At 39.1% G+C, this 25,701-nt stretch overlaps 1 protein-coding gene and 1 pseudogene across 2 annotated transcripts; one reads left to right on the top strand and one right to left on the bottom strand.

Moving 5' to 3' along the window:
- The first annotated feature begins 124 nt into the window (after positions 1-124).
- LOC138006362 (nucleoplasmin-like protein ANO39) lies at positions 125-14,150 on the top strand. Of its 2 annotated transcripts, none has more exons than XM_068852638.1 (16): positions 125-266; positions 331-428; positions 3,747-3,869; positions 4,739-4,790; positions 5,775-5,813; positions 6,322-6,369; positions 6,484-6,533; positions 9,573-9,636; positions 10,658-10,788; positions 11,026-11,319; positions 11,665-11,700; positions 12,325-12,396; positions 12,513-12,581; positions 12,833-12,868; positions 13,014-13,088; positions 13,897-14,150. In XM_068852638.1, exons 1-16 carry the CDS (start codon positions 236-238, stop codon positions 13,936-13,938), a joined length of 1,260 nt encoding a protein of 419 aa, XP_068708739.1. In that variant the 5' UTR covers positions 125-235; the 3' UTR covers positions 13,939-14,150. The 2 variants fall into 2 exon arrangements, with proteins under 2 accessions (XP_068708739.1, XP_068708740.1); XM_068852639.1 differs by having other exon boundaries at positions 126-266; positions 10,661-10,788.
- Positions 13,992-25,701, bottom strand: LOC138006361 (vesicular glutamate transporter 3-like; annotated as a pseudogene).

A 25,701-nucleotide genomic window follows, 5' to 3' on the forward strand; every position in this document is an offset into this window, starting at 1 on the left:
GGCTAAGCGACTGTCAAACGCACTTCAATAATCCGAGATTACTACTACAGCTGTAGTGTTATAGAATTCGGGTATACCCACGCGTATCCATTGTTCATCACGGGTGTGTAAATACCTTATAATATAGTAAGGGATACATGCAGTACCTACTCCAATGTGTCCCCGTACATGACGTACCTACCCCTTTCAGAGAGAGTGAGATCCAGCCAACACGTGCAACTTGTTCTTTTTCAAAATGGCCTCGATGGACAAGGAGTTTTTCTGGGGTAAGACATTTACTTTAGGTAATTCTCCGGTAATCATGTTGTTCTAACGTTTTTCTACCTACAGGGTGTGAGCTAAGCAAAGATAAAAAAGAATATAGCTGGGATTCTGAAGATGAAGAGCTAAGCAAAGCAGATATAGAACAAAAGTTAATTGTGTCTCAGGTACGCGTGTAGTTTGTGGCACATGCAATCGGTGTGCTGTATAATATTATTTTACATCAGTGGCTTACCAGGGAAGAAAACAGAATGAAAAGCCCGTTTGCTTTTTTGTGGGTTTCTCGAGTAAAATGAAGAAATTGTAGTTTACATCGAAGTTGACTGTGTACGTGATTTGCTTACCTAGTGGAGTTCCCAATGCAGTGCATGACAGCAGCAAGAAAAGTTATAAGTTCACCATTGTATATCTGCCAACATTTGCGTGAGTCTCACGCCTGCGGACCAAAGACGTCGATCACACGCATTGCGAGCAATTTCTCACGACTGACTTGGGAATCCGGATGACTTGTTCTTTAGCACACTAACAAATTCAATCCAATGTTCCATGTAAATGTTCCTACAAACTGCACTTGTCGAGTTTGAGTCCTAACTGTATCAGAACGCGCTAAAATGTTGCGTTTCAGTTTGCATTTGAGGGACTGGAAACGAAGTCGAGTTTAGTGATCTATGGCAATTAGAGGTTTTACATGTCAGTCACTGTCACTAGTGTCGTGTTGTCCCTGTGCATGTGAATGAGATTCTCTTACGATCAGTCTGATCCTCGCTTCCGTCTGCCAGTTTACAGTCAGTTTTGTATTGGTATTTAATTAATTAAAAAAAAAATGTTAGTAAGTGTTGCAGAAATATCATCAAGCTGAGTATGATGGCAAGAAATAGTTTTGTTTTTTTTTTCAACTCCAAAACAATTTAGCAAGGAGAGCAATGTGGGGATGGACAGCATTTCTTGATGAAATTCAGCAAGTGAGAATCCCATCTCAATTTGACTTTCAGGAGCCATACCAATTTAGCAACCACAAATACAGTGACGTTGACGATGTACAGAAGACATCCAGCATTCGTTTGGTTCAATCTCGAAGTCATTTTGTACTTACAACTTACTAGGCTAGCTCTAGCACAGACAGTAGTTTCACTTATCAAACGTTTTGAGCCGGATTTTCCCACTTTGTTATTTGTTATGTATTATTTCTTGCTATTCATAACAATCACGAAAGCTTTCAAACGTCTTCAATACGTTCGAAAGCCATCAGAAAAGCTTCAAATAGCTTCGGACGTGTTCGGAAGTCATAGGAATATATTTGGACATGTTCCGTAGCATTCAGAAGTCTTCGGTATATCGTCGGAAGTTTCCGGAATATTTTCGGAAATTCTGGTCACAAGCAGACTGAAATCTTGCGCATTTGAGTTGGGAAAAGTTGGCAGGTATACCATGATTGTGAAATGAAAATTTAAACAGTTCGTAATTTGGAAAATTCTTTTGCTAGACAATTAGACCTCTACAACATTTTGTCTCATTTTGAGATACATGTAAAGGGCACCAATTTTAATGGTTACGTATGAAAGACTGTTTTTTCTGATTTGGTTGGGGTATGCGCCTGTTTTCGGGTTAGTTAAAATACTTAGTTTTTACAGTCTGTATGTGAGGGTGTTCAGTAGGGGTAGGTAGTCCTAGGGCAATTGCTTGTCTTTTGTTTTATGTGGCTTTTTTTTCACGTACATGTAGGTGCAAACTAACCTATGAGGTATTTTGACCTTAATTAAGTAAGAGTGCAACACCACAAACTCTGTGCCCATGTTTTTATGAATAGTTTGTGGGTTCTTTAATTAATGTCCCAAAGAATGATCAAGACGGGGCCTGGCAATAGGATATTCTCTCTCTAGACAAATAACCAGTCAGCAGTTTGTTTAGTAAATGGGGTAGCAACAACTACCGTTCGCTACAATATCAATTAATCTGCAGTGTAAATCCTTTTTGGGTAGGCACCCGTTGTCTCAGAACATAGAGCATTAGTACAGCATTTCCTGTGAAATAAAGCCAGACCAATAATTTTAGGCTGAAATAAATTATTAATGAGAAAATGCTGTTCTTATCATGACATGTACAAAGTAATGGTTGGACTGTCAAGTGCTCTCAGATTGGGACGATTAACCCAGTGGCTGTGCCTTATACCACCTGTTCCCAAATCTCTGTGGATCCCAGGAACCCATACACTTAATTTTACAAAGACCCAGGTTCAAAGTCCCCAGTGTCAAACTTTAATTTACATAAATAATTATATCACAGGCAAATGTTCCTCACAACAGGGGCAGCTCTATCCTAAAAAAAAAAAAACTTCCACAAATGCACGTGTAGCCTGCGATCAGGCTCTCCGAGGGACTGGGGTTGGGGGTAGAATGAGGGCCTGGCCGCATGGCTTTGAATTTTGAATTTTGGATGCAAAATACTGATTGGCTGAAATTAAATTACTTGGTGATGTCACCATTGACAAGCTCAGATAATAAGAAATGCACTTTGCTGCAGAGATAAGACAGTTAGAAATGCATTTGAGAAAATCATAGAATGTTGCAATTTTACTGTAACTTGACATAATTAAAGGTTGATCAACACGATGCAATGGCTTCTTTGCTGGAAGGAAGTGAAGGTCTATCTCTGTTATCTGTAGGATTCGGGAAAAGCCTTATCTTCCAAATGTTTTTCGTAACCACCGAAATACAACAAGGGCGACTTCATGTCACCACGGTAGTTTCCTGTCCTAGACAAAGCATTATCGCCGTTCAAATTTGGACAAAAACTTGGGCATTTCAGCTGCTTCAGCTGCAACTCTGCAATACTCCAGTACACTTGAAAACAAAATATTCCAATTTTGAAATACTTGATAGGCCTTTGAAGTAGAATGGTGTAGGTATTAGAATATCTGTCCAGTATTAAAGTGTGATAACTCTGCTGCGCTTTACCGAAATTTGGCAGCAGTTGTGGTTGACAATTGTCACACAGTGGAGTCCTGATGCAGTCAGGGAAAAGGCATTTCTCTATTACGATTTCTGTCCTTTCAAGTTTGTGTGCTAAATTTTTCCCTGACAAGCGAAAGGGACTTGACAAATTGCCGTACAAAATATTCAGCTACACCTTACAGCATCTGCAGGCTTCCTTTCTTTACAGTTTTTGGGAGTTTTTTCCTTGAGCAATTTCAAATACACAACTCAAGGCATACTGTTTTTTCAATGTTTCCTTCAAGTGCACGCTGATTGCGCTAATGTTTGACAGCTCTCTCAGCATGGTATCAGGAGGCAGCATTCAAAATTCAGAGGGACGTGTGCAGGCTCTCCTTCTCCTCCACTGCAGAGAGTGAGCCTGCTCGCAGGCTAATGCATGTGTTTTTCCAGAGACCTTTTTAAAAATTATCTAAGAATTTTGATAAATCTATGTTCAACTTCATGTACAGGTATTGTATAAACCTGACCAGATTATATTCAATTTGCTTACAGGCTTGCTTAGCTGCCAAAGCCAAGCCTAATGAGAGAAACAGAGTGGAAGTTACAACAAAAGATATTAGTCAAAACTCCGTTACATACAGTATTCTCTCACTGAAAAGTGGAGAAACAGAACAGGTAGCAAACTCTGCTCTACTGAAAGCCTAAAATTATTGATATTCAAGTGCAGCACACTACTCTGAAGAAGTTATAACAATTTATTAGTTTTTGATATCTTCTTTGTTCATACATGTAATATAGTGTTAATATAAAAAATAAAAATAATAATTTTGCAACTGTAAAGAAGTATTTCTGAATCAATTTACAGTACATGTAGTTGACCCTGACGTAATTCACCCACGCACTCCTCGGCTGCCATAAGACCCCCCAGTTGACGAGTAAAATCATCTGGTGTTACATGTAGACAAGTGAAATCTTTTAATTCTCACTTCCAGGGGTCAATGGTTTCATTTTTAACTTTATTGTGAGAAATTTCTTGCTGGTGACAGAACTTGTGTCCTTTCAAATCATCATAGAGATACATTGGAAATTTGATCCACTATAAACAAATTTGTCGAATAAATTCAACTTACTGTGCCAAGACTCTTAAGGGAGAAATAACTAGTGTTGCCCTCGCAGTTCACAGGTTACACTGTAGGACATGCCCGTTTTCCCAATTCGAAAGAAAGTGTTCCAGTGTATTATTACGGGCACTGTATTTGAAGACATTTCCATTGATTTTCAGTTATGTGTCATCTTAGTCTACACGTTCACTTAAAATTAGTTTTTTGGAAAATATGAATTTTTTTTTCCACAACTGACAGTGATTTTGAGCATGGAATGTAGTTTTGCCTTGTACAGTAAGTGTTAACTTGCAGTATAAAGGCTATCACCTATCATTTTGCTTGACAATGTCTGTTGTCCTTTCCTATCAGAGTGGATATCTCAAATAATTATTGATTACTCATTTGAATGAATTTTGCTTAAATCAAAAACTTGCTTTTCAGTGTCGGCTCGGTTTGGGGTTCCCATCTTCCGTTGTTTTTAAACTTGTTGAAGGTAAGAAAAGTTTCTTCACATGGAACAGTTAATAGTATTTCAACTTGTTTCTTTGTTAGTATAGTAAGGTTTCAAGGTTTCAAGGTTTTTATTTGCCATGATTACATATAATGTATCCAATTTAATAAACAAAATACAAAAAATTGTAAAAAAGGCGAGGAAGCCCATAAAGAAACTATAAGAGCTTATGGAGCTATGGGCTTCCTCAAATTAGACTAAGAAATTAAGTTTAAGATAGCACTGGGACGTAATACAATATATTATTTAAAAGACGAAAGAGTGCACACACACACATTTATCCACAAAAATACAAAAGCGTAAATACTTCAAAGAATTTGATGCTACTAACGATAAAGAAGAAATCTTTTGAGGTTTTTGCAAAACTGAGCGGTAGATCCAGATGACTTAATTTGACTGTCAAGAGAATTGAAAAATTTAGGGCCTTGGAAGCGGATTGAAAATTTTCGTATATTAGTTCGAACTAATGGAATATAAAAATTGGAATTAGATGAGTTTCTAGTGTTATAAGGATGAATGTAATTAGCCAGTGTAAACATGTATTAAATGAATTCGGAAGTAAACCTTTAGAGAAGAAAAACATAAACTTGCCTAAATGAAACAAAACAATATTACTAAATTTTAAAACTTCGAGATCTCGAAAAATAGGATCTGTATGGGAATCAAAGGGAACTTTAGCAACAATTCTAATTGCTTTCTTCTGGAAAGTAACTATTCTTTTTATGTTAGAATTATAGGTCAGTCCCCACAGGAAAGTAACTATTCTTTTTATGTTAGAATTATAGGTCAGTCCCCACACATTATGCAGGTCTTGTGTACTTACAGAAAATTGTGCAATAGTTGACATAATGTTACCTAGCGTAGTCTAGTTAACAGCAACCAGTTACAACTTGTACATTGTATTCTTACATACATGCAATTTGCAGTACATGTTTGCAAGATGTTGATCATGTGTGTTTCTTTCAGGGTCTGGTCCTGTCCATCTGACTGGCTCGGTCTACCAAGGTAAGTGTTTGCTCATGTGAAACAATCTCATTTTGAACTGGTATGCAATGTGCTAACAACAATCAAAATGCCTAAACCTACAAAGAATGGCTGTTGAGCATCTGACTGGTTAGCACATTTGTGGTGTGTAGGGAGCATCTGAATATTGTGTGTACACTGTACATAATTTATAGGTTGTCACTGATTTTGTAATGACTTCAGCAAACAGTTAGACTTTGTTGTCTTCTCAAACGAGGACGATAGCCTTGGTGATTAGTGTTAACCTCTCATTAAGCTCCTTTCAGGTCAATTACATAATTTATACAGTGTGCCTCTGTGGCTTGAGGCTGTTTTCTTTCAACATGTTAAATCTCTCAAATATCTTGTGGAGGCCTTCAGTTCTATTGCAGATCTTTATGTCAAATATGTCCCATTTGGTTTGTAGTAGACTTTAATCGTGCTTTGCTCTAATCTACACATACATGTAGTTTGGATGGCTTGGTCACTATTATATATTTTTTTTCATCAGAATTGTTTATAACCGAAGATTCCGGTGATGATGATGAATCTGATGAAGGTAGCTTTTTCCCCTATTTGTTAGCTTTCTCACAGTTGGTTGTTTTAAATTTCTTCAATTATTAAACATGAAACAAGATTGTTACAAAAATTAGCTTATCTTTTCCTGTTCCAGATGAAAAATCCATAAATTTTGTGAATCCAGAGGAAAAGGTAGCTTCAAAGGTACACTGTAAGCTATAATTTTCGATAATAGTAATAATAATAATCATGGTCTTTTTATAATCTCAAAAGATAACAATACATGGTACACCTCTGTATATACTTACAGTATATACTGACAGTACATGTATGTTACAGGAGTGTTTGTAAGAGTTAAATAAAATAATGGAAAATAATTACGTGATCCTCCACGGGGAAAACAGTGTTGAGTGTGACTTAACATGTTAGCTGTGTTTAGTCTTCCTCATTTAATTTTCAGGGCAGCTTGGAGATAAGCGAACCAAGTTTTCACAAAAATGCACATACGCAAATGCGTAAACCCGTCAAAAAAAACGCGGATGCGCGTCAACACAAACACAAAAAGGCTCATTAGTATTTATGAGCTCTCCTATTGTCTTTCTTTTGTCACCTTGTCTTTGTTTACGCGCAATCATCTGCAATGTAAAGACAGTGGTGAATGTGAAAATAATTTGCATGTTCGCTGGTCGGTGCGTCATTAAAAGAGCAAAAAATGTAAACATCAGCTTATTCTAAGTCCTTCCGGCTGGTTATTTTTATTCTAAAGCCAGAAAAACTCATCAAGTTTACTTTTGGAGAAATATAGACTATAGCACACAAAAACCTTTTGAACATTGAAATTTACATGAAAGCTTTGAGAGCGACAACAAACAAACTTCATGCCAGTGCATCTGTTTAGTCGTAAACTTTAAAACACAACTTTTCAGCAAAGGGCTGCTCATTAGCAGTTTTGTACAGAAATTCATCATTTAAGGCTGAGAATTTTGAAGCTTCAATTATTGTTTTGTTGTGAATTCAACAGTTAAGAATGATTTTTTTGGGGTGGATTTTCAGCGTGACAGTGAAGTCAAACACGCTTGCCGGCACATGACAAACAGGATTTTAATTCATGTAATGTCCACGAAATGGTTCATCAATAAACAATGTTGCAAATAGTATTACTGAAAAGATCAGTGTCTATGGTGGAGTGTTTTGTCGTCTGAATCACCTGTGGCAACGTTGTACATGTAATTAGAGAATCATGTGTAGTACATGTATAAACGCTTACCTGCGCATCATTCTGTATGCTGTTACCGGCCGATTCGACTCGTCGATTAACAGGGTATCAGAAGTTTTTAAAGATACATTGTATTCCGCATTCAAGATAAAGTATTTTGCCATTCTAATAATGTTCTAACTGATTTTAAAACTAGAGATATCATATTTTTGTGTGGTTTATACACTGTAGGACAACAGCACTATCAAGAAAATAATTTGTGTCAATAAACGTTAAATGTCGTTGCAATTGGTCATGGCTTTTATTATAATTGGTGGCTCCTAAAGGAGCCGTTTGGTTTGGTACATGTAGCTTCAGTAGCCTGATGCTCTTCCCTTGCGTTCAGCAACGGTTAGGAGAACCTTTTCAGGTGGCTTATGTATCGCTGACACTTATCAGGTGTTACTGTGTCCCAGAAACTTTTAGATGCCTGCAAGCAACTCGTCTTTGTTTGTAGGCTTTACAACCATCTGCAGAAAGTGTTTCAGTTGCAAGCAACATTTTTTAACAGGCAGTCAATTCAATAGCGGCAATAAACAAACCGTCTGATATTCCTACATTTAAAAATCCTTGCACTGCCAGTATATCAAAGCCTTGAAGGGCTGCTGGTCATGTTTAAGCAGAATTGAGTGAAATGCGCCTCATACAGAATTGAGCCCTTGGTTACTTTGTTTACATCAGCGCAGAAGATTTATCATAACGCATAAGGTATCCTTCTAAAATCAAGCCTACGACAATAAAACGAATATTGAACTGTCTGTATTTTTTGTCAAGGAGTAAGCAGAAAACAATGCAGGGTATTTTAGTTTTGCTCATCTTTAGAGACCATTGTTGCATGTTTAAAGGGTATTAAACTTCAAACTAATGCACTGTTGAGGGTTTGCCTAAAATTTGGAATTCGGAATAAGAAATCCAGAAGCTTTATTGTTTCTTCATCATTTTGTTTTCGTTTTGTTTAGCAAATTAGTGTAAGCCAAGTGACTTTAGTTCAAATTCTTATATCGGATTTCAGATTTCTTATTCTGGATTCAGGATTCCGGATTCCACGTTTTAGGCAAACCCCACTGTAGATGTTTTCATTGGCAGAATTTGCAGATTGAAATTGATAGTAATTGAAGTGACGTACCGTGTGTAGATTTTCGACTGGTTGGTGGTCACACAATTTATTCTTTTGTTTCGGTAAACAATAACAGGAAAAGCAAAATTATGGTTATGAATAACAAAAGAAACAAACACATATATGATCGCAATTTTGGACACGTAAAAAAAACGTGTGTACACATATTGTGCGTGTTAGTTTTGTGTCTGTACTATCTTTCAGCGGCACTGTAGGGCTCAAAATCTTGGTTGCGGCTTATAAAAGGAAAGGAACTTTATTTAAGTGTCTAGTCGTTCTAGCGCTGAAGCACTAATTGGGGACACTGTAAATTGAAATTAACAATTAACACAAATCAAGTCAAATATTGGTTTTTGAGGAGAGGGGAAACCGGAGTACCCGGAGAAAACCTCTTGGTGCAGAGTAGAGAACCTACAAACTCAACCCACATATGACACCGAATCTGGGAATCGAACCCGGGCCACATTGGTGGGAGGCGAGTGCTCTCACCACTGCGCCAGCCCTGAAAGAGATAAATGAGACCGTTGCTTTCTGATGGAGTAAACTGGCTGGTCTGGGGTCACAAATAACACCTAAAACCTTCAGTAAATAAATATTGAACATAACAATTCTTCGACTGATCACTTCAATGCTGATTTCCCCATCGCATGCAAGAAAAATTATATTACTATTCAGGAGAACTCACAAGGCAAATGGTTGACTGTTTTGTTGCCCTTGATTATTTGCTTTCACACATGAAACTCCCCATTATTACATGAAAAGTTCCTTTCAACTAGGTTTAGGCGTTCGCTGTCTAGTTGGCAGTTTTGTGACAATGTGAGTTAATTCTTAGGCACTAATTAAAAAATATTGATCATTTTGGTTTAACCAGAAAAGACCTCTAGCACCAGAAACTCCCAAGGGACCCCCAATGAAACTGGCTCGTATGGAAGATGGTAAGCTTTGTGGTGGTTGAAGTTAAAAATTAGAATAATTTTTAGAATAACTCTCAAAAAAGAAACGACAGTTTTCAATTTACAAAACATGTTTCAACATACTCATGTCATCTTCAGTTGCAAATGAGCTTTTTCAACGGTTGTACATTTGAATTTATGTTAAGGTATGTTGCAACCGTTGAAAAAGCTCATTTGCAACTGAAGATGACATGAGTATGTCGAAACATGTTTTGTAAATTGAAAACTGTCGTTTCTTTTTTGAGAGTTATTGTTACTCTGCTATCTTTACGTCAATTTTTAGAATAATTTTTCCGAGCATTTTTGGGCATATTTTCTGTTCTAACCATCAATCATGTTTTCCAAAAAAAACCCAACAGTTCAGCAGAACAGCAGTAAAAAGAGATGTAGAGCTTTACCTGTGAGAATCATTCTGTGGATATTTTTGGGCATTTTTTTACACATGTAATAATTGTTGGACCTGTAGAAGATAAAGTGAGTGGATCTGTGAGACAAAAAGGCGAAAAATGTAAACCATAGAACTTTCTTTTCTGTTAATGACTGTCGCCAAGTGGAGGTTGGGTTCCTCAAACATCCAGGCACTTCCACTGTTGGCAGCCAGCTCCAAGATAGAGATTGGGAAATCCTGTCAACCCAGCAATTGGCACTTACGCACCATGTGAGACAGGCACCTGTCACACTGATTAAAAAAAAACAAACAGTGGAATAGGGGGGAGGGGAGGTAGACCAACTGCGGAAAATGCTGTAATAGCACCCTTTTCCAGCAACACAACTTCAATGTTATGGTTACGCATCACAGCACACATGTTCCCCTGTTGTTAATTCAAAGCCACAGACCTTTCAATATTTTTACTTATAATAATATTGTAAAAGTGGATTACCGTTCAATAAAACCACATTGCCAGTTTTGAGAAAAGAATAGTATAATCTTTCCATGTTGTAGATAGGAGATATGAGAGGCGATTAATTTTTTCCATTTTATGTTACTGTGTTTAATTTAAAGCAGAAAATGAAGATGAAAGTGATGAAGATGAAGATGACGAAGAGGAAGAAGAGGAAAGCGAAGACTCTGAAAAAATGGAAGTAGACACCAAGCAGAAGAAAGATAAACAGAACACAACTCCAAAGCCACCTGTAAGAACAATCATTTTTATGAACTTTAAATAATGTTAAATATTTTTTGGCAAACAATCGAAAGTAATTTTTAGGGAGTTAGGTGCTGTTTGTTGCAATATTTTTCTGATTTTTTGGCAAAATAACCTTAATTGATATGTAATATGATCAATTTCATATATCATTTCATTGTTGATAAGTAATAGTATAGTATGTATAAGACCTCGCCAGCAATGGTTTAATATGTTGTTTCTTCAGAGCAAGGCAGATGGCAAGAATGTCGAAAAAGAAAAAGCAAAGGACAAAGCTAAAGGTAAACAGAAAGCAGGAAGTGGTGATGAGGAGAGTGATGAGGATGACGATGACGAGGAAGGCGAAGATGAAGAGGGTTCTGAAGAAGAGGAAGGTGATGATGATGATGATGATGATGATGAAGAAGGTGATGATGAAGATGACGAAGATGATGACGAAGATGATGATGAGGATGACGATGATGAAAGTGAAGAGCAAGATGAAATGATCACAAGCCTGCTAGCAAAGAACAAGAAAAAGGTTTGATAATTTGTTTATCTGTGTTTTTGCATTATATTCACTGAACTATGAATCAATTCTTAGGATGATAGAGACACAGGGAAGTTTCAGTTAAACTTGAAGGAGGCGGCTGTTTCGAGTAGAGAAACCGGCTGTACATGCATGTATCAACAATACTCATTGCCTATGTGTAACTGCATCCCATTTTGTAACGTTCACTCCCAAACGACACAATAGTCATTTCAAAAGTAAAATAAGTGATGATCACCTTTAGATGACTTCATGTCATCATTGTCAGAATGACTCGTCAGAATGTAGTTGTTATGTAGTGTTCTCTGTATTTCATACTGTGCTCTTTTGTTCAAGGGAGGAAAAGAAGATGCAAAAAGAAAGTTCACAAATGTAAGTGGAAGTTCCCCTACTTTGTTGTTTTCTCCAAAAACTCTCTCCCCCCCCCCCCCCCCTCCCTCTTTCAGATGTAATTTGCAGCCCCTGAGTGAGGTGCCAGAGAGAGGTACCATAAAATAGGTCTCTCTCTTGTCAGCTGTTTTTTTTTTTTTGTGATTGTTGGTTCCTTACCATATTTATTTATTGTATTTTTAAATGGGGTTCATTTGCTAATGCTAGGTTTACATGTACAAAGGCACCATGGCATTGCGACAATGTGTTTTGCATGGTTTAAAGTGTTTCAGTCGCACGGTCAGCAGCCATGTTGATACTACCAAAAGAAAATCATATTTTATTTTATTTTCCGCAACATAGTTTGTTTTATTTGTTTTACTCTGTATACATGACTGCTATTTTGTCATGTGGTAGGCTGTAAATTGCAATAAAATTACAGTCCAAAGTCCAAAGTCCAAATCTGCTGCCTTTCCAGATGATAAGACTTTCTCTTGAAAGGACTTGCTTAGAGAGAGTTAAATTCAGAGTGGCCCTTGTGGTGCCTTTTTATGGCCCTTGTAAAGTCGATTATTTTTGCATGGTACATAATTTATAATAACACCTTTAATCATTGTTAATTTTTAGGGTGTGGCAAAACATGGGAAAACACCAAAGGCTGAGGAAAGGGAAAAGGCTAATAAGACTACAGCCAAACAGGTGTGTTCAGCTGGCTGTACACAATTATTTGTATTGCTTTCATTTGATCCAATTTCATTTTTGAATCAGAGCTGTTGGTTAATGGTTGAATCTTATTATTTTTTGTCCCTTGGCAGCCAAGCACTCCCAAAACTGAAGTAAAGAAAGAAGAGACCAAAAAGTCTGCCTCCAAATCTCCTCAACCAGTAAGATAGATTCATCCACTTGCAATTTTATCTTAGAAACAGGAATGATATTTTTCTTAGTAGTAAGTACTGTAGTAGGTTTTGTCCTCTTGCCTACTTATAGAAAGTAACATCTGTTATCGCTAATGTAACACACAATGAAAAGTCCTTCTTGCCAGTGATTGGAGTTCTAAGGAGGCTGCATTACTGCAGCATATCATGAGCTACAGTCCTCAATTTTAATGATGATCTATTCTGTTTCGTAACTTTAGATGGACATTGACCAAATCAAAACACAGTTGAAAAAGGTTAGTTTTTGATATTGCAGTGTGATATGGAACTTTCCATAAAACCAAGAGAGAGATTGTGAACATTCTTTGGTTTTTTTTTTTTTTTTTCAAGGATTTTATTTTATTTTTTTAGTTTATTACATGTTCCTTGGTTTTCTTGCAGAGACCTGGTCTTCCAAGAAAGGTAGAGAAGTTTAAAAACTACATGAGGAGTTCGTTCAAGGTCACAGATGACGAGGTACATGTAGTGTTATACGCACTCGAGTGATATTTCTACATAGGTGTCAGAGCATGAGAGAAGTGCAAGAGTTGTGCCATCTTTAAGTGCCTATGAATGAAAAAAAGATTAATGTCTTCGGCTTATTTTAAAGACTTCTAAAAAGGATGAAGATTGGTGTTTTCTGTTTTGGAATATCTTCTGTCGTTTCCGAGAAATTCGCGTTTTTATTCGAAAATTTATGATGTCACCTACTGCACATATTCCTTTAATAAATCCGAAAATATTGGATGGGTGTTGTTCGAACTTGGCACCAGTAATGTACATCAGGTAAGGCACAAAGTGACTCTCATTAAGATGTTGCCATGGCAATACTCTCGTTTCTAGTCCCTCTCTACAATGAACAAAATATCTCTGATTTTGAACAGATATACATGTAAGCACAAGATTAGATTCGGCACATGTAAAATGCGACGTTTAAAACGGGCCTTACTAACCTCGTTTTCTCGGTCCGTCCTGTACGTTACGGCGCTTGGGCCATAAATCAACGGGAAAAAACTCCGTCCCTAACTTCTTTTTCCGGACCGAGAAAACGAGTTTAGTAAGAGGTATTTATTGTATTAGCACACAAGGAAAGCAAGCCGGGCCTCATTACTGTTCTTTATATAAAGAATTTTAATGCGGTTTTTAAAGCTCGTGCACGTGACGTTATATGAATGTTTTTTTCAGTTGAATCAGTCATAAGTTTAGAAATTTCTTCGGTATTTTTATGAAACGTTTTTAACATTTACATGTACCTCTAAGTAGGAAAACTTTTTGTCTTTTTTAGGTTATCACTGAGCTTTGGGACTGGCTGCAGACGAACAAATAACATCTATATCTTTTACAAATAATCGTGTGCTATCAAAGGAAAATCTGACGTCGTTTTTATTTTGACTTGTACGTTGTGTTTAGATCTGTGATGATGTCCCTCATTGTGATATCCATAAAAATAACACAGATATCCGGCTCCTCAAAGAATGTCTCACCTTGGGCCTTCAGTTTTATGGTCATCAGGAAATAAACTTCCTTTTTAGAAGTTTTCTCAGTTGTATCCCCTTGTTGCGAGGAAATGGAAAAAGAGCTAATGAATCTCCATTTTGAGGCTTTTGTTCGCGACAACTGCTTTCATTTTTTCACCATCGTTAAACTTGGCTGCGACCTCAGTATTTTATGACATATTGTAAGAATGCTTTTCGAAAGTATTCTGTTTCAGTTTTACTCAAGACAATTTTTTGGAAAAGGCCGGGTTTTCCATTGCTTAAAAAATGTGTTCCATGCCACCTTCAGTTTTGGTCCATGCCGGTTGCCGAAGGCTGTCCATTGCCTTAAAAACAGTGTTGAGAGGGCAAGAGAATTGCATTTAAGTGCCTCCAAACTCTTTTTTTTTTTTTTGCATTTTCGAAAGGTTAAATTTCGGCCCCACAAAACATGTTTTTTATGCGATTTCGTATCGCAAAAAGGCTGCATGTTTTGTGTAAATTTTAGAAAATTGGCAGTCGCTTGTCCTTCGGCCGAGCTGGTATGAGTCATGGGCCTACGTTTCAAACTGCATTTGCGTCTCGGTCTGAACTCATTTGAAATAATATTTGTGTCGACTGTTATTGGGAGCTATTCCATTAATGTGGCCCAGAGATTTCTCGTCGTGTGTAATTAACTTGTGCGTACTGGAAGCCAATCAGATTATCCAAACATCGCAGGACACCCGTGTCCTGTATGGCTACCCCTTTCATCTCCCTGCAATATTTTGCGAGGCCTTTTATATCCACTACAAATTGAAAAATCTACTATCTTTGCAACGTTTCCAACGCTACGTGTTATGCCGAGTACTCAATTTGAGTCAGTTTGTACCCAAGCACGGTGTCACTTTGTAGGTGTTACGGCTATTTCAGAAGTAGGCTCTTTAGATACGCCTTCAACCTTGTCCCATGGCTGTCTATTATCTGAAATAAATATAAAAAATACCAAGGTACCAATGCTATAGAAGAGAAAGGTTATCCAAAATACTGTGCGCCATTCAGCTGCCGTCTGAAAAATAAAAATAAAAAGTACGAAGACGCACTGTAAAAGAGGTCGCTTCACCTACTGCTTTTGTTCCAATTCATTCAAGCACCACTGATTAATTATTCAAGATGGTGATCAACAAACGGCAACTAAGATGGAACTTCTAAGAGATATTTCTAGCGCAAGGAAAATGGACTGGGGATTAAAAAATAGAACGACAGGTAACATTTCATGACATATTACGGACACATTGCCATAAGGGCTTTTTTATTGCACAAATTATCACAGAGCTCGGTTGCGTCCACGGTTGATTGATAAATCATTTGCATGTGCCTAAAGCACCACGCCTTTTATAGCGCATCTTCGTGTTTAAGGAGGCTCTAAGGGGTTTCAACACTTAGAAGACACTCTCTTTAGATCGAATGACGTTAAAACACTGTATCACATAACAGCAATGTTATGGTACCATATGAAACACCGATTATTTCCAAACAAGATGTGATCATTATTGTGATGTAATAAGTTACCTTAGCAACGGGAACGTACAACAAAAACACCCTGTATTTTGGATTTAGTTGCTCATATTTCAAAATCGAACTCGATGAGGCCCCTTTTTTATCGCTGAAAAGTGATAAGAAGGCCACAATGAAACTTTCGGCAAAGTTTAAAAAAATTATGTTCAGCGGATTCAGAGCCACCTTAACACAATCACAAAATTAAGGTGGCTCTTAATCCACTGGACAGAATTTTTTTAAACTTTGCAGAGAGTTTCATCTTGCCCTTCTGGTTACTTTTCAGGAATAAAAAATGGGGGTCACCGAGTTCAGTTGTTTTTGAGATATAAGCAACTAAAGACAAAATAAAGGGTGTTTTTACAGGGCTTGCTCGTTGCCACGGTGACATATGACGTCACAATAATGACTGTATCTTGTTCAGCAATAATTCGTGTTTCATTTGGTACCAGAATATTGCTAATACATGATACAACGTTGTGGTGCCGATCCTTCTGATAAGAGCGTCACTTGGAATCGTTGAAACTGGCTTGAGCCACCTTAAATGAAATAAAGACAATATTGAGTGGGTGTTGTTGTCCAGTGTTAACACAGGAAGACCTTTGAGGTCAACACTAATTTCCATCCCTCAAACTGACATTGGGCATTTCGTAACAATTACACGACGCAATATCCCATAAAATTCGATTTCCGGTAGGTTGTCTCGTTAGTCTAGTGGGTATCGGAAACTGCAAGGTGAAGCCATCGATCCGGGTTCAACTCTTTGCCTCGCCTATTGTGAATCTACTCAGCTTGTTTAAAATCTTTGTTTCGTTGAAGTAGATTTGAAGTCTAAAGTAGACTGTACGTCGTATAAGTTGAATAAAAAGGGAAATGTGAGAAGAAGTGATGACCGACTTTTGACAGCAATGACCAGAACCAGGTTGCTGACCAGTAGTTTTCGTTAAAACAATGGTTTGCTGGGGGTGCTCACTCTCGCGGGCTCAGAAAACCTGGTTGTGGTCATTGTTATTTAAGGTTTTTCGTTTACACATTGACATACACGGGCAGCATCCGCATGAGCAGGGTAAACCGGAAGTGGCAAAAGTGAATAAATCATTGTTACTTTCTTTTTCTTTTGCTTCAAAGTGTGACTGTCACGTCAATATTAGTGTGCCAACCAAGGAGAAGCATCAGCTGACATAAACCCAATAAATCAGCTGTTTGTGGTGCCAGCGGAATTTGAATAGTGTCCAGTCCTTGTTGGTTCTTTTGATCGGTCACGGCGTTAGCTTATGTTACAATTGTAAACATCAGCTAATGCTTACGTCACTATTTTAAAGTAACCTTTTTTTGTTCTGGAAGAGTCTCTCGCGGATAATGATTTGTATTATTCGGCAAAATATATCGGTAACAGTTTTCCATTATTAGCGCTCAAATATAACGGAACACTGGCTGAACGGCTCTTGATTCCATTCAGTTGTGAATGTGAACGAATCATGGAATGCAGAACCCACAATTCGGGATCTGGGATTCACTATTCGGGATCCGGAATCCACGGGCTAGAATCTGGAATCCGAGGGTCACCTGAATTCCTTTACATACGGAGAAGTTTAGTTTTTAACATAGTAACAAAACTTCGTTGAATGTACTGTTTCAAAAAAGACCTACCTTCTTTCGTGTAATAAATCCGACTAACATCGGGCTGAGAAATCCTGCAGTGTTAGCGGTTGCGTTGCAGATTCCCATGACAACAGACGCGTTACGGGGCGCAATATCTAAAATATTGACCTGGAATCCTGCATAAACCAATCCATGGGCGGCCCCAGCAATACACATACAGGCGATTGCCATGCTGGGATTCTTCATATAACCCGCTATTAATATGAAGAAACCAGCCGTAATTGCGCCTGAAAGAAAAGAAAGGAGAAAATAAATCCGAGAGGACGACTTTTGAATAATACGTGAACCGGTACGGTTAATCAACGCTCGTCGTCGATGCAAATATAAAGGAAGTCGACATGGTATAAAAGTCCTTTGCAACTGCTGTGTCGGTCCCAGAAAGGCTGCGTGCTTGACGAGCCGAACTACTGTTTGCGAAAGAGACTACGTGGGTGTAGGTCGGAAAACGGAAAAATACGCCTCTTCAAAGATGGAGCCCCTCGAACCACACCCTATCCTGTTACATATATTGCTCACCAGCCAACCTCTCTTACCTGTGGCGTAGTACAAGCACCGAACAGATTTGGTGGATAGAAGATTTCTTCTTAAAAGGTCTGCAGTGATTCCTGCAAGAGGACAGCTTATTGCTTTAAAAACAAACGGAGCAGCGGCCGCAAATCCCACCTGTGATGGACACGAATAAAAAACGGTATTAAACAACCTCGTTCCCAGGACCTTTTCCCTTCCCTGGCTTCTCTCCTGGGAACGAGGTTGGGTATTAAAATTAAAACGCCGTCACAGTAACGTGATTGCTAGCTCAAAAAGAGAATAGACCCTATGCAAAAATGGGCGCCTTTAAATTATTCTTTTGTTCATATTCAAATTAGCCCAACTAACCTCGTTTTTGAGACAAAAATTCTAAGGAATTTGTTATCCCGAACGAGGTTAGTTGTGCTATTTTGAATATGAACAAAAGAATAATTTAAAGGCAGCCATTTTTGCATAGGGTCTATGGGCAAAGAGAGTTGTGATCAGAAATGAACTTAATTAGATGCAAGGCGATTTCAATAAGCGACACGAAGTGTCCCCTTACTCTTCTTCCAAACTTCAACATCATTCGCGTCATGGAGTACAGATTATTAACATCACAAGTGTCCTCTAAACCATTAGCATGCCATTCATATTATTCCTTAGCGTCCGGCAACGAAGCTTGATTTTCTCCATCGTACAGCAAAGAGGATAATAAGATAATAAGGGGGAAAGGAGAACGATGTAACAGAGAAGGGTAATAGCTGAGGTTTTCCTCTGCGTTCGTGTGTGTTGTGACCTGACTTATAAGTAGCTTTCAAACCTCACACAAACCTCGCAGTTTGCTTCGAAAAAAGAAAAAGAACACTGGAGCAATTCAGGATGTTAGGTAAGGTAAGAATATATATTTTGCCAGAAAAACCATCTTTAAGCCTGTTCCACGTCACGCAAAATGGATGGTAAACCGGTACCAAATGCCAGTGACAGCAACAACCACAGGCTTTATTTGCACGACTCTGAAATCCTTTACAGTATTGCATAAGATACTTAGTTAAGTTGTTATCACTAATAATAACATTTATAAACTTGGATTAATTACTTAATAATAACACACACATCACACATCACTTTATTTAAACACGGAGAGTTTGAACCTCATACAGGTCTAGCGTCCACTGAAGAACTAAAAAACAAATACAAATACAAAGCTGTACAATTAAACAACATAAGTAAGGTGAAAAATAGATAATTCACTTAAAAATGATTTCCCAACAGTTTGATAAAAGCATTAATAATTGGGGCAGAGCGGCGTATTTCATCAGTCAGACCAGTGTTCCAAAGCTTGCATGGGTGCTTGGAATCTGAACGAGTTCAGACCGTAGTTTGTAGAGTGAACTCTGGGTAAGTTTAATTTTTTTAGGTCCTCTAAGATTCTTAGTGTTGACTCGTTCGATCAATATTTCACTGATGTCTTTAGTTTCTAGTTGTTTAAAGCTTTGTAGGCAGAGATGCATACAAATAAAAGTAATAATTTGAAGTTTTGTTTATCCATCCAATGAGGTATTCACACTGCGAAGTAAGAAACCGAACTACGAACCTCTGCCACGTCGTAGTGTAGGACCTCTAGTAAAAACAGCGGCACGCATATTAGCAACACATATAAGCCCCAATCTGACGCGAACGCTGCCACTATGATCCCCCACACAGGCAATGAAGAGAGAATAGACTTCCAGGGGACACTTCCTTTGGCAACCTGTTCAATCAAAAAAGATCAGATTTACGTGGTAATCAAAGAACTGGGAAAACATGTGCTGGTTTGTAAACTCACCTCAGCTGTGTTGACGGCGCTTAACTCTATGTATTTTTTTCTTCTTCTGTTATGGTTGGATGAACGGATGGGGATTCAAACACAAAAACAAACCACGCTACATACCAAAGGATACCAAAAATGCCTTTAAAATAAAAAATATCTATATTCACATATCGACACTACTTAGAACCTGTTATCTGGACTTTATTGGAAAGGAGGAAAAGACCTTAAATTTTGTTATCGTTAATTCTATTGGGACAAGGAATATCATAAAATGGGGTGTACAAAAACGAAGACAAAAGGCCCCAGAAAAGGTTCGTGTCGTTCCTCATTGAAAGGACTGAAGGACTGGAAAAAAACAATAGAGCGAACAAAGATAACAATGTATTTATCACAGAAAACAATAGGAAGTACGACACTTTACAGCCAATGAAATATAGTGTTCAACAAGAGGTCCGAGCCTTCTTTCGGAAAACGAAGACACTACTCTCCTTCCTCTCCCTCCTCCTCCTCCCCCTCCCCCCTCTCCCCGAGGGAAAATAACACATCAAACAGTAAAAAGCAAATCACATCATAGCTGTTGTTGTCGTGTTGTTTACAATGTCTCGGTGTGTCAGTTCAAGTAAATTATCACAGGAACTCCGTTTTGCCCACACTCAGCCCGGGGGTATGCGGAAAACGAAGACCCCCCAAAGAAGAGTAGAACATACTGTGACAAGTAAACACGTCATTCCTCTTGTTTGGAGTGGACCTTACTTATAAGTCCTCTATAGTGAATTATCACTGCGTCTCCGTTATTGGCCTTTGATATGAGTGTGTGTGTGCCCTGTGGCAATTCGTCAGAAATGGCGCTATGGTATAGGTACAAAATACTGCAGCTGTGACATCAAATGACTAAGTACTATCTTGTCTATTTCACCTGATGCCAACCAGTTTTTGTCAGGTATTTTCTTCGTACTGGGATAATAGCACTTCCTTATTTCTCTGAACTTTGAATAGTCTTGCGATATTATTGGTAATTTTAATAAGTTTCTGAGAAACGCAAATCCAGGATGACGTCACGTGATGTCACAACCTCATGATCGTGTCGATGGCAAGGAACGTACTGGAACATGGCCTTGGAAGCTCCGCATTACAAGGTTTCTCCGCCGGTTATCTAAGATCGGTTTTTCTTCCCTAACTGCAATTTTTCGGGTTCCAATTTACTTACCAAATGGATAAAAGGCGGCAGGCCAACCCCCATCGAAGTTATACCTCGTTAATAGACCGGAAATTGGCATGGTAACTATGCTACCCACAGTACAACCTAAAAGACGGAAAAGAAGAGACGCACCAATTATTCCAAGCGCTTTTCATCCTCAGAGAGACATCGGCTCTCGACCCAGGGGCACTCAGTTCAAGGGGTTACGTTTATGCAAACGTTGGCCGTGTAACAATATTTCAACAGAATTAACTATGAGAGGGTAATGTGAGGGTGATTATGAGATTATGTGAGATTGACTATGAGAGGATGATTCCCACCCTGGTCAGAGTTTTTCTCTGTCCTTGAGTGGGCCCATTTCCATCAGTAAGGCTAACGCTCACATGGCTTACCTGGGTAGAAAACAGCACTTCACATCACCCTCTCATAGTTCATTCCAGGGGAACTCAGTATTTAAAGTGCGGGCTATAGACAAAAGAGAGAAATGATCCTTGCACCGTATTTAGCGTCCTTTTTGTCGTCGTTTCTCCAGCCTCGACTGACTGCCCCTGTGTCTCGGAGGATGGGCTCTCGAAGGAAATGAGGTTAAAAGAGCGGTTGTGAAACTCAAGGAAATTCTTAACTGAGAGCAAGGAACACCGCTGAAAGACTTTTATAGAGAGCAAGCCGTAGTAAAAAAATGAAAATAAGACTAAAGCGGAAGAGGGAACTCAAGGGGTAGACATATAGAAACATCTTTTTACCTGTGACTGCAATCGAGACAAGTGTGGTTCTCTCCATAATCGGCGCCCATTTGCTCCAGATGGCATGGTTACAAGGAAACAGCACACCCTATGAATAAAATAATACCAAGCTAGCACAACAAGTAGTAGTACAACAATACTAAATATGATTGATCAGAGATGTGTGTGCTCTAAATATCGCCATGGTAACAGCATGCAAGGCAGGTGGTTTGGTGTTTATCTGGTCGATTCGGCCTTCTCACTTTCCACTCGCCTTCTCATTTGCCGTTGGTCCAGCATTCACGCAGCTGGTTCTCTTTTAACATAAACCGCATGCTATCTACGCTATCAAGGGAGCAAATCTGTACGTGAAAGCTTATATTCTACTGATGTTCATAATGATAAAATATCAGCGATAATTCAGTACGAAGGCGCAATAGAGAGACATTAAACCTCATGCATACATATCGGACGCTTATATGTGTGACACAGTTGCCAAATACCGTTTCCAGTTCGCTCCCTCTCTTGAAATATAACCTAGAAAAAAAACTGGAAAATCGAAATTTGTGGGTGTGTGGGTTATAAGTTAGGGTTAGTAAGTAGTCTACCTCCTTACTCTTCACGAACAGTGTGTGATTAACAGGAAAGGTTGTGAGACGGGACCTTCGGTTTATAGTCCTTATCCATGAAGACTTGAAAGTCTGACCATTTGCGGATGTTATTACGAAGACAGCACTTTCTCGTCAGATCTTTTAAGACCCTGAGTGTTGGTCTGTCCGGCCGGAGTCGAAATTACGACCTCCCGCATGGCAGTCCTGTGCTTCAACCTACTGAGCCACCGGAACTGGCTCTGGATTTCAAACGGTAAGGACGACAACGAAGGCAAAAACAACACCATCTGCAAATCTAACTCCAGAGCTATTGTGATCATTTCACAAGTCCTCCGGGTTGTGAAGTGTGTTCCCAATTTACAGAAATAAATTTCGTACGAACAGTGACGATGTTTGGAGAGAAAATTGACGCGGCAGCTTGTCGACAGGAGCCCACGTACCCACCCCTAACCTCTAATTCGTTCAGATCACGTCGTTAGGGAAGGACTAAGAACATTTAGATCGGAAGACGAGGACTACTCGGACTACAATGACTCGGACTACAAATAGGAGTTTTCCGTACTGAACATGCGCATAAGCTTTGTAGGCCGACATTTTTCGAAGTGCGCGTGCTCAGAACGGATAATTCGTACCCGTAGTCGTCTTCGCCCTCCGATCTAAAGGTCCCTACTTTGAGATTTACGACGGCAACGACGACGATAACGCTACCTCAAAATATTACTTTGCACTTTCTAGAGTCTTTCGCGATTAGTCCATATCGTTTCCGTTGTACAATGTCGGTAAATGGTCCAAAAAATAAATTGGCACGAGCGGTTTCCGGGTACAAGAATAGGATGAGAGGTTCGCATTTTTACGTTTAAGTTGTCGTCAAAACCTCAAATTTGGTGATTCCACATCGTTGCTGCACAAGCAGTTTTCCTCTTTTTCTTTTAATCTATAAAATCATTGTTTCGTCGTTTCTTAGGCCCCTGGATATTTTTGACTCTGCAACTTTTTCTCTGCGGATCCAAACATTTTCACGTCTACACTTAACGTATTCAAATCAAATTACACGCATCTCGATTCAAGTATTCAGAATCCTATGACTTTGACAACAGAGCATTGCACCATCAGGCGTACGAGTTGTCGACAAGAACATTCTCGTACCCAGAGTACGCTTTTCCTTTGGTCAGCGTCAAGAACACAAATACGCGAAGTCGCTGTAATAGTTTTATGTCATAACAGTTGACGAGCGTTATTGTTTCGAATTACTGAGAATGCGCAGAAAAGCCGGAAGTCCGTGATTCGCGGAATTCCTGCCTTGGCTGTGGCCAGAGTCCGTGTTCTTGGCGCTGACCAAAAGAAAAGCGGACCCTGGGGAGGAGAATGGCGACAAGAGAAGCGACATCATTTTCTTTCAGCGGCCATGTTGGATATTGACGCGGTAAAGACTGGATCTGACTTTGTGACGTCACCGGTTTTAACACCGTCCATACGATTCCAAATTCTTTGCGTATTTAAAACTCCCACTCTGGAGAGCGGATCAAAACGTTGAGGATTCGCATGCCGGATCCGCTGGATGCTTGTGGACGGAAGGCGAGTATCAAAAAGGAAAACGCACGTGCTGAGTGTGCAGGCCTTTATATTCGCATCGCTCATTAAGATTGTTTTCTGCCATTCTCCTTTTTATTGACGTTCTATGAATTTTGCGTTTCTCTTGGTTGTCATAAAGTCTTATCGGTAATTCATGAAATATTTGCAAGATACTGGCAACACGTATGTGCACCTTTACTCCCAGGCTAATAAAAATGAAAGGAGAAGTCACAGATACTGAATACAAAAACACACACTTCAGTTTTGTACTCACAAGAACCAGGCCCTCTGCAACTCTGACAGCTATGAGTAGAATCACACTAGCTCGTGCCGATATAGGCGTCACTATGGTCAGAACTGACGCTACAAGGACTGCCAAACCAAATAGACGCGTGCCTCCCACTTTGACGGCTAACCAACCACCGGGAATCTGTAACGCCACATACCCATAGTAAAACGACCCCAGGACCACGCCTACGACACGAATAAGGTAAAATCAGGCAAGAACTGACATGTGAAGTACAGTTATTTCTATTACTTGAGACTGGTTAGGTTTGAGGACCAGAGATGGCGCATTGGTGAGAGCAGTCCTCTCCGACCAATGTGCATTTCGTGGCCCGGTTCGTTTCCCAGACTCTGCGTCCGTGACATTTATTAGTTGAGATTTAGTGTTGGTTTGTTCCTTGCTCCGAGAGCAGAGTAATCCGGTTTCCCCCCTGCCCTCGAAAACCAGTGTTCTATTTAATTTGAGTTAAATTGACTTGATTTCATAGTGTCTCCCCAATTAGCGCCCCAGCGCTAGAAAATTTGACATTATTATTGGTTAGTCCACCTTGAAACCCACAAATGAGTCGCACCTAATTTTAGCGAAGCGCGCTCACGCATGCTGATTAAAAGTTTACTCTCTGTAAGTTACCTCGTAATTTTGAGTTCCATTGAAATTCTGCTCCCTGCAAAACAGAGAGTATTTGAAAAATACCAATGAACGTAAGAGTCGGATTATGTAGAGTATTAATTACACGAGATAAAAATATCTAATGAGAAGTGTTGCTAAGAGGAGTTCATAATCGGACGAGCAACAGCTGAAAATAAAGATGTAAAGAAGGTTAAACGTCCCCTAGTCCCAATGTTCCATTTTGTTTTACTACAGGTAGTTATCCGATTATTCGATTTTAATTTGCTAACCCTTGGCAATAGAAACAGCGATTATATTCCTCCTGGCCAGGCTCCGTCTGTCACAAATCCCATTGCCGGGAATGACTGAAGTACTTACCTCACAAACATATGAATAATTTTCCTCCTCCAGAAGGAAAGCCCCGACAAATTAATGATGCCCTTTGTCTTCCGCGTCGCCCGACACTTCAGCCTCTAAGTCCCCTCCCGCACTCCTTCACAGCTTTGGCTAAGACAGTTTCAAATAAGTTTTTTTATAATCGCAGATCTTTACCTTTTCTGTTTCCACTCCATCCACAAAAACCGTGTGGTTTTTCACCATTGCCCCAATGACCACGTTGATGTTTGTCCGTATCGCGTACATCGTAAAAAATCCCCAGAAAACTAATATCGAGAGAACGTATCTCTTTGGAATTCCCTTTAAGCTCATCCTGTTCTTTCAGTTGCCTTGAAAATCAGAGCCTTTCAGTTTGTTTTACAACGATACGTCCTGTTCCCTTGCATCATTGGTTACCAACGCGGACGTTGACCCTTTATTGCTAAAAACGTTGAAAACTTGGCAGGTGTAGCAAAGCACTTCAACTCAACGAAGTTTCCTGTGATTACGGCGATGTGATTGCTATATTTGACACTTAGGGTGCGTTCGATTGACCGTATTCCGGAATAGGAATACATAGAATAAAAGTTAGAAATCCTTCGTTTTTACGGAGGTTTGCATTAAAATTGTCAAACACCTGCTAAAATGTTATTGTAAACATTTCTTTATTATCCTTGTTGCTTCAAAACGTCAGCCATACCGTTTTGAATCATCACTCCACGCA

Source organism: Montipora foliosa, chromosome 6, assembly GCF_036669935.1.
Source record: "Montipora foliosa isolate CH-2021 chromosome 6, ASM3666993v2, whole genome shotgun sequence".
In the NCBI taxonomy this organism is placed as follows: domain Eukaryota; kingdom Metazoa; phylum Cnidaria; class Anthozoa; order Scleractinia; family Acroporidae; genus Montipora; species Montipora foliosa.

Excerpts from the sequence above, each read along its gene's own strand:
- LOC138006362 (XM_068852638.1), top strand. The coding sequence starts at position 236 with ATGGCCTCGATGGACAAGGAGTTTTTCTGGG. Across the intron at positions 5,814-6,321 it reads GACTGGCTCGGTCTACCAAG|AATTGTTTATAACCGAAGAT; the intron begins GTAAGTGTTTGC and ends TTTTTTCATCAG. Across the intron at positions 6,534-9,572 it reads AGGAAAAGGTAGCTTCAAAG|AAAAGACCTCTAGCACCAGA; the intron begins GTACACTGTAAG and ends TGGTTTAACCAG.